Here is a 13,909-nt window from a genome sequence, read left to right as displayed (position 1 = left end):
AAATTTACTGATTACTCAAAATGGCCAAAATTTCTACCATAAGTCACTGACAAGTGTAGCAACCTAACGCCACAAAAACTTTGAAAATCGGATATACGTAGTCCGCGGAAATTGAAAAGTCGCGATACTTTTTGAACAAACCTCGTACATATCCAACCGATACATTCTTTTGGGTATATAAGGAACAGAATAATTCTCGATGTCAACAGTAACATTCAATAAACTGTGTCCAAAATATGCTTGAATTATTTATTTTCGTATTATACAAAAAATTGATACAATTAGTTTGGGCTCTTATGGATCATTTCAATGACCGTGGATAGATACTGTGTTCCAGGGCCATCCCATGTTATCACTACCTATCCTTCCGTTCATGTTTGGTCTGGATTTTGTAACTGGTATCTTGGTTTTTGTCACCACACTTTGTCCTTTGCTTATTTTGTAGAAGTGTAGATTTTTAATGATATCTTCCTTTTTTGATTTTCACTTGTAAAACTTTTAAACTTTTTATGTCGACGGATAAAGTAAAATTGTTTGTTACTTTTTTACGCTGCAATTATCTTGAAATGCTCGTGCGTCAGTTTTTTTTTGTCGCAAGTAGTGGCTCGAATAACCATTATTCAGATGGCCGTAAGTTCGAATCCCGACCCTGCAATAACATGAATGGAATGGAACATGAATTTGATGAAAAATTGGCTCTGCCCATTCGTATAAAAAGAAACCTTATAGTATACAAATCTACTTCTCGCAACTCAACATTTGTACGTTTATTACAAAAACAAGTTATGAGTCATAAAAGAACCCAATGACGCGTAAGAGGTGTTATTGATACTTAACTGTACATACCTCGGGAATTGCCAGCAAACGTAATATAGGATAGGGTTCTATTTCGTGTGCAGATTAACGCTGTACTCATGGAGTAACGAACAGAAAACTTCGGAACTACTTCGGAAAATAAGAAAAAATTACCCACAGTTTTGCAAAATTACTCCCGAAGGGTTTTTGATTAATATTATTTGAAAACCCATATGCGGCAGAAAGATCCCACAACATTTCTATCGGGTCCTACATTTCGTTCAGTAAAGCATTCTCATTGGCCAACAAGGACAGCAATTAACATCGAACAAAAAATAGCGTATGGTCACTAAGTATATTGTTTGGTTTTAATTATATTCAAGACAAACCGCGTTCTCAACTAATTTAGTGAAACCCAAAATATATTTAAGAAAATTTACGTTGACAGAAAATCAACATTCAAAACGAAGTGGTTTAAATATTTCAATGCCTGTCAATGAAGTGGACCAAACCAATGTTTTATTTGTTTCTCATGTTCATACTACAGAATGGTACCTTCCCATGTTTTTTCTCACATGCCAGCAAGCTTTCCCCTCAAAAAGCACGACATTGAGTGCATATTTGAAAACTGCTTCTTGATGTAAACATGCTCTTAACTATTCTTTGTTAAAAAGTTTTGTGTTTCTCTGTTCTCTACAACTGCGCCTTGTTAAGACTAATATGCTGTAATTTAATGGAAACATAAATTGTATACTATGTGTAGACGTTCGAAGACTTGCAAAGTTCTTCACACGGAAATTATGACGTGTATTTTGAAACTGGAGATCCAGACTGGCGTGCTGATGTGAACTTAAGATGTAGAATTCGCCGTTAAGGCACACTGCCTGTTTGCGCAGAAGGGCGACATTCGATTAACCATCGGTATCGGCGTCTTCAAGCTTTCGCTTTTTTCCCCGTGCTTCTTCGGATTCGTGCTCTGCAAATAAACAAATAAGTGGTGAGCACATTTTTGGCCACATTTGCTGACCATTTGTTTCGTCGAACCTTTAGTGGCTGCAGTGGCGTCTTTATCGGTAGCATCAGTTGCCGCCGTTGTTTTCGATGAAGCTTCGGCTTTATCGGTTGTACCTTCGGAATCTTTCTCTTTCACTTCGTCCTGCTCCTTTTTGTCCTGCTCTTCTCCGCCGTCGCTGATTGATTGATCATCTTCGTCGTCTTCTTCACAAGCTTCACATTCCGAATCAGATGAGGATGACGGAGGATTGTATAAATCCCGTTCAAGGGCACATTTCCACTCCTCATCAACTTCATCATCAGCACAACGATCATTGTACAAGAATGCTAATGAAACGTCGGAATCTTCATCGCACGAATCTTCCTCTTCTGCCTCTTCTGTAGTAGTAAATTCGATATGAAAAATAGAGAATTACAAACTTCCATTAGACATTCCACTCGAGTAGGACATTCGAAATTAAATACACGACTTTATATCATTTTAAATAACTTTCGTTATCTTTTCGCATGTTATTACACCGACAGACAAAATAACGCAAAATCGTATTTGGTGTGCTTAAATGGGGTATTGTTCGTAGGAATAACATTGAAGTCCATTAGAAAATGTATTTTAGCATACTAAAATCAAATTGATATTATTTAACTTATGTAGTCACGACTTGAGAGACAGCGTAGTTATTGCGTAGTTACTTGTTTGATGGGTTAGCATGAACGAGTGTGAACAATACTTGAAAGACGTGTCTAATGTATTCGTTATTTCGCCCATCGATGTACACATTTCACGCATGTATTCGATTTATTACCAATGTTCAACTGTTGGTGATCATCGTCCTTTTCTGCGGATAAGGGTTGCGTATCGCGAAAACATAATTGATTGATCATTGCTAACAATGAAGCAAACATCAATAGCAACGGTACAAAGGATAACACTCTTTGGCGGTGAAGCTCTTCTGTCCGCAAGTTTGCAACCGCTTGTTTGCGCTGAATGTCCTCGTACAACTCGTCTAAATCATCTTTAAAGCTTTCACTAGCTACTGGTGGTGCTGCAGAGCTGTTCGTGCTAGTGCCGAGTTTAAGCTGCTCGAGATTGCACTCAAGTTCTTCAAGAGCATTCCCGGGTGCTATTTCATCATTTTTACTTCGCTTCTGTCGGATACGAGACTCAAGTTCCTCCAGTTCGTCGAGATCGATTTCGATACCGTTGATGGAGAATTGTGAAGGATGTTGATTACCATCATCTGCAAACAGGATGGGTTGTTGTGGCATTGTTTTGCTTTTGATATCAACAATACTCCGCGTGTGATAGCAAATTGTAGACAAAAAGGCCTTTCAGAACAACAATCCCAGGTTCCAAACAACAACTGTACGTTTACAATTTGTCTCCAGCTTGCGATATTTGTGCAATTTACTGTTTTCTACGAACTGCCCACAAAGCGATAGCAACATGTCGTACTTACCAGCAACATCTTCGTCTTCGTCGGATACTACTTCCGAAAAGTCCTTGTCAAATCTAAAATAATTTCGAGTTATACTTAAATCAGTACAACCCAATGGCCTAGCCACAACATGCTACCGTTTTATACTAACCCGTCCAGATGAGATAGCGATGGAATAAGCGTGAACATTTTGTCACGATAGTTTTCAGTTAAAGTTACTTGATTGTTAAATAAATCCAAACATTCCAAGTTTTCCAGGTCTTTTAATGGCCGCAGTTCCTCGAAATCTGCTATGCGATTTCCGGACAGATTTAGGTGTGTCAGTTTAGAGCTTTTTGTGAGATGATTTAAGCCGTTCGAAATTCTGTTGTCTGAGAGTTCCAGCTTCCGAAGGTTGGATAGTTTGGGGAAATTTTTCAACGATACTAAGCCGACATTGATAAGGCTGAGTGTCTCGAGAGCAGTGAACTCATCTGTTAATCCGTCGATGTATGTGCTTCTGCAGTTGTCTAGGATTAGCTCTGTGATCTGAATAAACGAAAAGAGAAAATATAAATTAGAACACAACGATAGAGAAAGTACTGAAACAAAAAATCGACAGCGTAGTTTCCACTTCTTCTTTATTTTTCAGATTTTCGTAGCTATAATTTTTTAACCTCAAAAGAATGGAGTTTCTCGCAGGATCGCTGCAATTTGAAATTTCGAGCTTGACACAGTTTGCGCGCGCAAAGCTGTGGCTAAGTTTGTTTAATGCGTTGACGAAATAGCTCCTCCGCCAGCGCTAAACCCTAGTGCAGACTGCAGTAAAAACACAAAGATAACGCAAAAATGAGACAACCAGATTTTTGATGTACTGATTGATCGCCTTCTGCGATGGAGCGAAAGGACCGAAGGTTTCGCGCTGCGTTATGGAACTCAATTTCGTCGAATGGCGTGCGAATTGTACACAGGACCGAAAGCACGACGACCGTGACCAACGTGACGACGCACGGCATCAGCGTGAAAGAGCTCAGAAGAGAATTGGAAAAGGATGCTGAACGAAACTTTGGATCGATTACGGCACAACATTGTGTGCACTCTTGCCGACGACGATTACCGGCTTCAGAGTGCAAAAACACATAATAAACTACTGATTGCTTTTTATAAATAATAGTGTGACCATTTCAACCACCATGAAGGTCGCGGTCAATCCACGAGGATAGTCGTAGTTCATATTTTAAACGACTTGTTACAGTAAAATATCACCCCATATTCTGATGCCAAAGTGCACATACGAAACTTCAACTTCAGCTAATGGTTAATCGCAATTGCTATTTTCGTTCGTGCGTAAAGGAAGCACACATAATTCCTTATCTGTGCAAATACAAACTAATTCGAAAATAGTGCAATCCCTCGTAATATAAAGGTGTTTCACCTTCAGATATTTCGCATTAGCAGCATGGCTTACCTGATCATCAGTGCGTCCGCGTTTTTCCAGCGCGATGCGTTTCTCCATGATAATGTATTGTGCAAACAAACAGCACGCTATGAATTGAAGAATGTGTCACGAGAAATATTATTTGATATTTTTGGCATGATAAAAGCTAGTCTAGTGGAATTAAAAAAATCACACATTGAAATGTTTTCGTTTCGAAACTTTATAGTGTTCGCTACAAAACCGTAGCGGTTACCCGAGAGGTCCGTCGCTCTTGGGTTGGCTTTTTGCATTCGGTAGCCTCCTTCGTTTATCATTGAAGGACTTACGGATTCCAATATTTACTGTTTTTATGGGGTATAACGCTTGTTACGTGTCACACACATACCTATACAAACAATAGCGTGAGAATAATTTGCTTGCCAATCGCGAGGAAAAACTGAATGCTTCCCGGAAAGTCTCCTTCGAAGCGTGCTTTCAGTCTATAGCAATCACACTGTTCTAAAGCATTCGATTTGTTATCAATTACAACACTTTCTTGCCAAAAGCACTTGTGCACTTACGAACAACGTGCTAGTTTTTGGTGCTCAACGCCAGATAATATTCGTATCCGTTTTACTAGCAAAGCCAAATAACAGACCATCTGAAGGAAGGAACCACTCTCGAATCCGAAGTTACAATGATGCTTTACTTTGCAGCTAACGAGTTTCTGGACGAAAACCGCAATTTTTCATATTCAAATAACATGCACGTTCGCCTCCCAAATCACTGTTCGCTCTTTGGCGTTTACATACTTTTGACCGGCAGCTGCTGGTGGGAACGGTTGTCTCACTTTCTTTTGAAGTTCTTGCCCACAAGCGACTGATAGTGTTTTCCTGTATGGTTCAACTGAAACAAAGCGAAACTTCTAACACTTGAGATACAATTCAGCGAAACTTCGATCACTTGTTCGTCCGAAATGGGACCGAAATTTTTCGTGCACCAAACTTCTTCTGCTTTGCCTAACTACGCTGCGATCTGCGATGCTAAGTACTAGGATTTCTACCGCCAACGGTGCATTGTGTCCTGCTCGCTCTGCAGGCAACGAACGTAGATACAATCGAATGAGAAACTCGTTGTCTCACCTGGCCTTCAAAGCTAGCGGCGTTCACGCACACCTGCAGCAAGCGATGCAAAACACATTGAATGGTTTGAGTGTGTTCGTGCTATCTGATACTCTCACCAACCCAAACAAATTGCCGGGCGAACGATTGTCAGTTCTTAACCGTCAGATGCATCACTCAACCGGAAGTATAACTATGAGAATAAATGTTCCCTTTAAGCAAATGTGCCTTAAAACGGCGTATTTGTTAACTCCAAGGGCTTGAAAGGATAATGCTGCGCACTATAGTTAAATCGAACAAACTAAAAATTAAATTTGTAAAAAAACGATTAGTTTCAAAATTAGGGTGCCGTAAGAACCGAACCACATAGCATAAACACTACCGACATAGAGCGGTTGACGGTCACAAAATAATTCGATGAAATTCGGACGGACAGAATTCGATGAAACAAGGGACAAATTTTAAAACAACCAACCAAACCAAATCGAAACCAAACTCTCTACTGTATTAAACTTTGCTGTGTCGCTGGGAGTGGAGCCTCTTGCTGCTTGGTAATTTTCTCGTTGAGTAATTCATCAAAATGCTGGGCCCATCGCGAGAGGACCTCTGGCTGGATAGATTTCCAACTTTCTACCGGAAGCAGGTGAAGTTGTTTCGATGACCTCTATTGGTTGGCCTCTCTATCTAGAGGGCCAGACCTGATGTTTGGCAAAGTAAAAACGTGCACTTGATTTTATTACATTAGTAAAGAGGTTCGGTTCGGACGTAGGAATAAACGGTTCGAAGAGCTCCGTGTACTCTATTCAGGTGAAACGTCGATAGCTACAATTAAGACAGCGATAAAAACATAAATACGGATTTAAGATTAAAAGAAAAACGGTAACAATTTTTTTTTCGAATGAAGCAATTCAACAAGTCCAGTTTTAGAACAACATATGTATTTAACCATATAAACATTTGTTTTATTTTTTCATGATAATTTTATACAAAACATTACAATCAAGTTTAACATCCTCCTACTTGTTGTTATGAACAATCGTTCATTCTGATTGCGTTCCACTTTGCGTTCCACTACAGATGTTCGGCCCTACGCCCTAAAATTACCAACCGAACTAAACCGATAGAATCGCACAATTTTATTCCTTTGCTTGGAAAGATTTTTTAATTCGTACTCAGGTGTCTTCCCGGCGTAGTTTCAATTTCTTTTTACAGTTGTGCAGATTTGCGTGTAGAAAAACTATCATAACATCGTTTTTCTACATCTTTGATTCAACTTCCTTTAATATGCAATGATTTTGCAGCATTCGAATGCTGAATCTTTGATAATTTTTTGTTGTTGATAAGCTAGAGTTCAAGATAAGACTTGGATTTTCGAGATACTTTGTAGGCTCATATTTTCTTTTTATTTAATAAGATGATGCATAGAGACAATAATACTGTGTCCGTTCTGTTACAATGATCGTTACCGCTCAGGCGTAGATTTAATTTTCTTTATGAAATCCAAGTTGTTTGCAGCAAACTTGTTATACAACTTCGACGCTCGTTGCCTTTCTGCAAACTGAGCTCAACCCCACATGTTCGCACCGAAGCCACACAATGGGAAAGTGTGTTCTCTTAATAAATTTATTTGTTTCTTTATAGATTTTATTATTTTATTTACATTTTTAATACTATAAAGTATGGAGCTCATTCAAACTATTTGTGCTTTTTAGTTGAACAAAAGATAGTTTGTTGGGCTCATAAAATAATTCAAATATTCGAACAATTAGAGTCAAAATCGATCATATTCAATGAACCGATCATCAACAATTTTATATGTCTTACGATGGTCTTGGTCAATATGTCCTTGACTTTTTGAAAGAAGCCAATGTTTTTGTCAGAAATCAAAAACATAAAACAATTGAAAAGTTGTAATTGCTCACGGGCTTATTGGACCCACCCTCGTATTTCTTTGGTTGGTTTTTATTTGCAAAATTTATTTCAAAACAGTTCTATGTACCTTGTTTGAGGTACCTGATTATATTAAATTAGCTAGGTTTCAAGAAATAGTCGTTTATACTTGTTGACATTATTCAATCCTACAAAATGATGGAAAAATGTTATTAATAGTGTTCTTTTACTTTATAATGTTTGTTTAAAAGTATGCATCATCTATTGCATGAAAGATAACAAATTCATTCTGTTTTTCTAGAGAACATCATTTCACAGTTAATATTGATTTAGAAAAATATCAAAACGTGCGAGTATAAAATTGACCCTTTCCATCTGAATTCCGCCTCATTGTTTCGGACCAAAAACGTATTGCATTGGCTTTACTTTAAGGCTGCACCACAAGCTAATGGTAATACAAAACCCCCTACAATAATTTTGTTTTGTATGGTTCGACTTTGAAATAACTTGTGAAAATAAGACAACTTGGTTTTTCACATTAGGGCAACAGCTTCGAAGTTTGAAACCGTTTATGGACATAACGCCATCGATGCATCGTTCGAATAAGAACTTCTAACTCTTGCAAGCACAAAGTTACAACAGAATCATGTATTTGAATAACGTTTTCCTATTTGTTTCAAAACATCGGAAGCTGCAGGAATGCCTGAAGCAGTGATGCGGCCCGTTTTCGCGTGACAAATTTCGATAGTCTACTGTTCGTACTCTTCTAACATACAATTAATAGTTCAAAACCCATAGCGTTATTCAATTGATATTTGTTGCAAATTGGTGGAAAACATAATAACGTTAGGTTAGTAACCGAAAACATTCGTTTTTTTTAACTCTGATTCCATCTGGATGTTTGGGAAACGTTGAATTACTGTGTCATAGAATATTACGGCAATATTCATCAAGGTATATCAGGTCGATTCTTGTTGGAAACGCATTCCCTTTGAGATTTGCATTATTGACCGTTAGCTTGTGCCCATGTCGGTACCGGTACGTTCTAGTTTTTTTTACAAATAGCGTTAAACTATATCTGTATTGACAGTTGTGGAAGTTTTAGTTTTAATTTGACCAGATTGACTGTGTAGCAAGGGAAACTAAATTTTATAAATTATACCGGTTTTATTCTCCTTATCCTAAAACAAGTTGTTGGTTGTTGTATTCAAACATTTTAAACATGAATAACATATGCTTTTCTTATAACGAAATCAGCTAGACCGCTTTGAGTAATCGCAGGCAACGTTTTAACACGAACGTTGTATCATCTTGAATGGACAAATTTAAAGTAAATGAAAATACAGTTCGATCGTTTCTGGGATAAAAAAGAAATCCATGCCACTTATGAATGAAAACCATTTAAGAGAATGGAATAGAGATAGAACAACGTTATCGATATGTTAACCAGCAGAATAACCATTAATTTTATTTGAGTTGCCATTTCTTATAGCTATTCTCATCTTCTTTGTATTCAAATTTTGAAGAAGATTGTGAAACCTTGATGTTGCTAGTACCGATTTCAGAGTTTTTCAAGATTTGATAAACCACTGGACTCTTGTGTCACTCAAAGAACATACCACAGAAATAACAAATACCTTCATTAAATTTTATTTTCTGCTTTATTTCTTTTAAGAAAAAAATAAATTTATATATCTTTGTTTTTTTCCAATGGCAATAGCACTAATTATATCGTACGTGAAAATGTAGAACTATTACTTAAATACAACGATAAGTTGTTGATTCTCAACATTGTTGAAAATACGAAAAAACAAAAGTATCAATATAAATTAAACATATAGCACTACTTTTACTTGTAATTATATCGTGTCTTTAAAAAAAACATGAAATAATGAAAAATTTAATAAGGAAAATTATATGCTTACGTTTTATTTACATTTTATATGTTTTTCAACTTTGCGCTTGAGATCAACTGAGCAACAGTTTGAGTATACTAGCGTTAAGTGTTAAAAGGCAAATGGCTACAACTGCTGGTTATGCCCAACTGGTCTGTCTTTGACGGTAGGCCACGTTGGCGCCATCAGCGGATGGCTACCTGAGAGAAAAAAAACTTATAGTGTGCTTTTACGGACAGCTTATATAGGAAAACCATGCTACTAGGTGTTGTGACATCCGCGATTCATTCTTTCGCTGCGAGCGTGATTTAAAATTTTGAACAGTCGAATTTATCATTAAAATTTTATCATAACAAAGCAGCAGCCACTAATTCAAACTTAAATAAAATATCTACCTTTGCTGATAGATCAATAATCACGAGAGAAATCGAAAATAAAACATTAATGCAATGAATTGCAGGGGCCATTAGCTTCTTGTATTGTTTAAACGGTTTATTATTATCTATGCCTTTTTCAATATACTATATCTTTCACAATAACGCTAATTATTATATTTTGTTGCTCTCTTAACAAATTCAGCCATTTTCAATCTACAGCAAGTTGCATTGCAATTATATATATTTTCATACTATTTATGCCTAATTATGCCTCATCTAGAGCTCGTTTAACAATATCATTTTTTTTCAATTAAGTCACTCTAGCTTGCTTCAGTCGGGCTTCGTTTTCCCTGTTGGTTTGTGTGCTACCATGTTGGTGACTGTGCTGTGTGGGTATGATGCAAAATGAAGAATGTTTTTGACCCAAAATTAACACTGTACAGTCTAATCTGTGTAAGTCGAATGTGCTGCAAGAGTTTCCACTGTTTAAGGTTATTTAATTTAAAACTTTTTCAATTGGTTTACGTTGCGTGGCTTAAAATTCATGTGGTCTGCTGAAACTTTCTTTTCACAAATCGAGAAACGTGAAAAGAAGTCCAAACGCCGGAAGTTTTTTTTTATTTATTTTCCACTTTAGGAGTTGCGACACTTTCCTTAACGTTACGAGAACCAAACCTAGGGTTCCGTTTAATCCTAATATCCTTTTCTTCCTGCCTTTAATTTTTCCAGTTTTATCTTCGTATCGTTCGACCGATAGCCAACGCTATGTTTTGCTTAGAACCTTAGGAAACCAGTAAATGGAAAGGAGATTCATAAAGGAAGTATGTCTCATGCCCCGAATTATGCTAGTTTAACGCTAGAAAGCTCCATTCTGTCAGCTGCAGTTTTTTCTCATAAGATTTATTCATAACGACACGTAAGACAGCTCCTAACCTTTGGGCATATTTCGTACAATACTTCGTCATAGTACGGATTCATAAAAATGCTACAAACCTAACAATCAATGAAATGCATCAATTAATGTTTTTTTTGCTTAGTGGCCTGTCATTTTTATAGTTTCAATATAGGACGCGAACTCCGTTACTTTAAAACTACAACAAGCTACTTTCGTGTCAGAAAAGGCTGAAATGTGTGGGTAACTTGTTTACGGTAAAGAGTAGAAAATTATATACAATATACAATATATTAAAAAAGAATGTTGAGAAAATACAGGCTTGGAAAAACATACCAAGAGAGTACGCCAAAGCGTAAACATTATACTGAGCACCTAACACGATGTTATGACCTGTTCAAAGATCTGTTGGGACCGAGGGCAGATTCTGCTTGTAGCAAACATGTAATTGATTTCCATGGGAAATAATTAAATTCCATTTAATATACCGAGTGGATATTATAATTTAGTATGTTTTACGAATACTTAGATTCGAATCACCGCACATTTTCGGCCGCTTTTAAGCTGCTCGCTACAGTTTTCTAGTTTCGCAAAAGGTATCCTTGATGCGGATCTAAAGACTACAAGAAGTTTTTGGAGATTTATGGATTGTTCGCGGATACCGTGGCTTAAAAGGCAATTGTTTTCAAAGTGATGTCTAGCATTGTTGTAAGTGATCTTTCTATTTCGTTACTGTCATTCTAATTAGTGTATTTAAAAATCGAATGCCGTTCGGCTGAACTGAAATTTTCATTTGCAATTTACTAGCGACTGAGAGGCTCCTGAGAATCCTGTCATAAATGTTTATTAGCAAATGTCCCTGTGAACTTGAGGCGGAGTACAAGCATGGTGAACAGTGATTGTTAAAAGATACTTAATTTGTTAACTTTTATTTTACTGTGCGTCCGTTTTTATTATATTATTATTTATTTCCGACATTTTCGGATACCGTTTAACTATGTTAGTGTCCTGTTCCATACAAACTCTCTTACAAATTTTATTCCAACAATTTATTTTCATACAATTTCTACATTTTTGAAATACCAATACTAATTTTGGCACATTTTTATTTATTTTTATTTTTTCATATGCTGAGACCAGTGCTATTATGAAACTGAAAACAGATATGATATTGGAAAAAAACTGGATAATAATCGTAAAGCATTGACGGACTGACAATTATTTGATTTGAGATGATTTGTAATTATTGGAAAATTCTTACATGAATCCTAATAAATGAATCGTAAATTTCTTTTAGTTTGCCTTTCGTGATTACTGTTGAGAATTGACCATAAATGTGTTGCTAGAATAACGTTATTTAAAGACATTTAAAACAGGATTATTCTGTAGCTTGATTGATAAAGTTCTAGTTCTAGTGGAAACTTGCAAGTTCTAACACCATTCAGCCAAAGCGATGCAACTGAAATGTTTGTTACACCTAAGGTAAGTACCGTATTTTCATTTACTTTGAATTTTTGCATTCAAGTTACTGCAGTTACTGTAGCAGGAATCGAACAACATCAGGAGTTTTAGTAGAGTTTTTTAGCCTTCCATCTACTGAACTGGTGGCAGACGACTATTCTACTCGTGTGTCCACCAAGCTTTGTATTGATGTGAGCGGAATTTTCAATTTTTCTTCTATAACCTTTCCCTTTTGAGCGTTAGATATCGTTATACAATTTTCGTGTCTTTGAAAGGAACAATATTTTAACACACTCCGCAAAGCTTGATTCTTTTAAGGTATTTTTCAGCTAAAGTCTAAAGCAATCTACATGACTGAGTTACTTCAAACGCCGGTGCAGTAAACTAGTTGTAACGATAATTAAAGACGATGGAAGATAAAATATTTTTGGAATTCATTTAAGAGAGTCAGAATTTTGAGCTTGAAGTTTTTGCTTAATAATGCCTAAATATGACATCGGAAATAAGTTTTGTGTTTAGCTTTCGAAGGGTTTTAGTCTATTGTTATCAACAACACTATTTTCGTTGGCTTAAGTTATTAAATACATGGCACGATGACAGATAGAAATATTTGTCGTACTGCAGTAAAAAACCGAATAGTACAGCTATGGATAACTTACGTAGTATCGTGGATCTATTTAATGGTTAAGAAAACGAGCTTCTTTGAAAATGTTGTGTCAAAATATACATGTACGCTAGCAACAAGGTGTTAGAACGTAGATCTGGTTACGGACAGATTTCTACATAAACCTGGCTTTATTTTCAGTAACTTCTCATTCGAAAGGTATACTGTTATTCCGGGAGTAGAAAAGTATTTGGCGCTTAGTATGAAGATCGTAAGAGTAGTGTACGCAAACCTCCAGCAGCTCTGTACAATGAACATTGCAGTTTGGTCCACTCTCTACTACGATAAGTACCTGCATTCGTGAGTTAGTTGACTATGGTTGTTAACCAAAGCTGAGCATGATATAAAGTTGGTAGTGGTATAAATTGACTTTTGGCCATTGTGATCTATCTCTCCGTGATTGATTTTGTATCAAATTGACCCGAAGTAGGGGGAACATAATTTGAATTGAAGTGCCTTTTAACCCATTAATAAAGTAATGAACTCATGTTGTTACCTAGTCAGATTCAATACACATAGAATCGGTGTTGTGAAAAATGAATCTGCGTACTTAAAAGCTAAACGGTACGCTCCCAACAAGGAATTCAAGTGTATGAATGTTTTCAACCAGCAGTTACGATTTCTTGTTTTAATGTAAACTTTGTTTATGATCCCATACATTGATTGTGTCTCAGACGGCTACTATGTTTGGAATCAGAAATCTTTACCAGACTACCATCGCTTTACAAAACCATCGCAAATCAATCTGACAATGACAGTTCGATCCTGAAGGATTTTGAGCCCTGGTGCCGTTGGAGACTAATTGCAATACTTAAAACCATTGAGTACAATCTAAACTGCCCGGGATAAGGCGATTGCGCATTGGAGGAAAACCACGCCACCTGCATCTTCCATGATGCGTAGTTTTAAAAATATGTTATGTCGATAGAATAAAGCACAGATTTAATAAATAGGGCTCAGTCCGTTCT

General features: G+C 36.6%; 1 protein-coding gene across 2 annotated transcripts; it reads right to left on the bottom strand.

The window, feature by feature from the left end:
* Nucleotides 1-221: 221 nt before the first annotated feature.
* Nucleotides 222-5,656, bottom strand: LOC128275963 (acidic leucine-rich nuclear phosphoprotein 32 family member A). 2 transcript variants are annotated; one of them, XM_053014434.1, is made up of 7 exons: nt 5,048-5,071; nt 4,693-4,769; nt 3,397-3,773; nt 3,267-3,319; nt 2,613-3,047; nt 1,840-2,187; nt 222-1,771 (listed from the first exon to the last, which is right to left on the bottom strand). In XM_053014434.1, the coding sequence occupies exons 2-7, from the start codon at nt 4,738-4,740 to the stop codon at nt 1,707-1,709; spliced, it is 1,326 nt and encodes a 441-aa protein (XP_052870394.1). In that variant the 5' UTR covers nt 4,741-4,769; nt 5,048-5,071; the 3' UTR covers nt 222-1,706. The 2 variants fall into 2 exon arrangements, with proteins under 2 accessions (XP_052870394.1, XP_052870402.1); XM_053014442.1 differs by lacking the exons at nt 2,613-3,047; nt 5,048-5,071 and adding an exon at nt 5,454-5,656.
* Nucleotides 5,657-13,909: the final 8,253 nt, after the last annotated feature.

Source organism: Anopheles cruzii, chromosome 2 (genome assembly GCF_943734635.1).
Source record: "Anopheles cruzii chromosome 2, idAnoCruzAS_RS32_06, whole genome shotgun sequence".
NCBI classification, from domain to species: Eukaryota; Metazoa; Arthropoda; class Insecta; order Diptera; family Culicidae; genus Anopheles; species Anopheles cruzii.
This window is presented reverse-complemented; position numbering and strand designations above follow the sequence as displayed.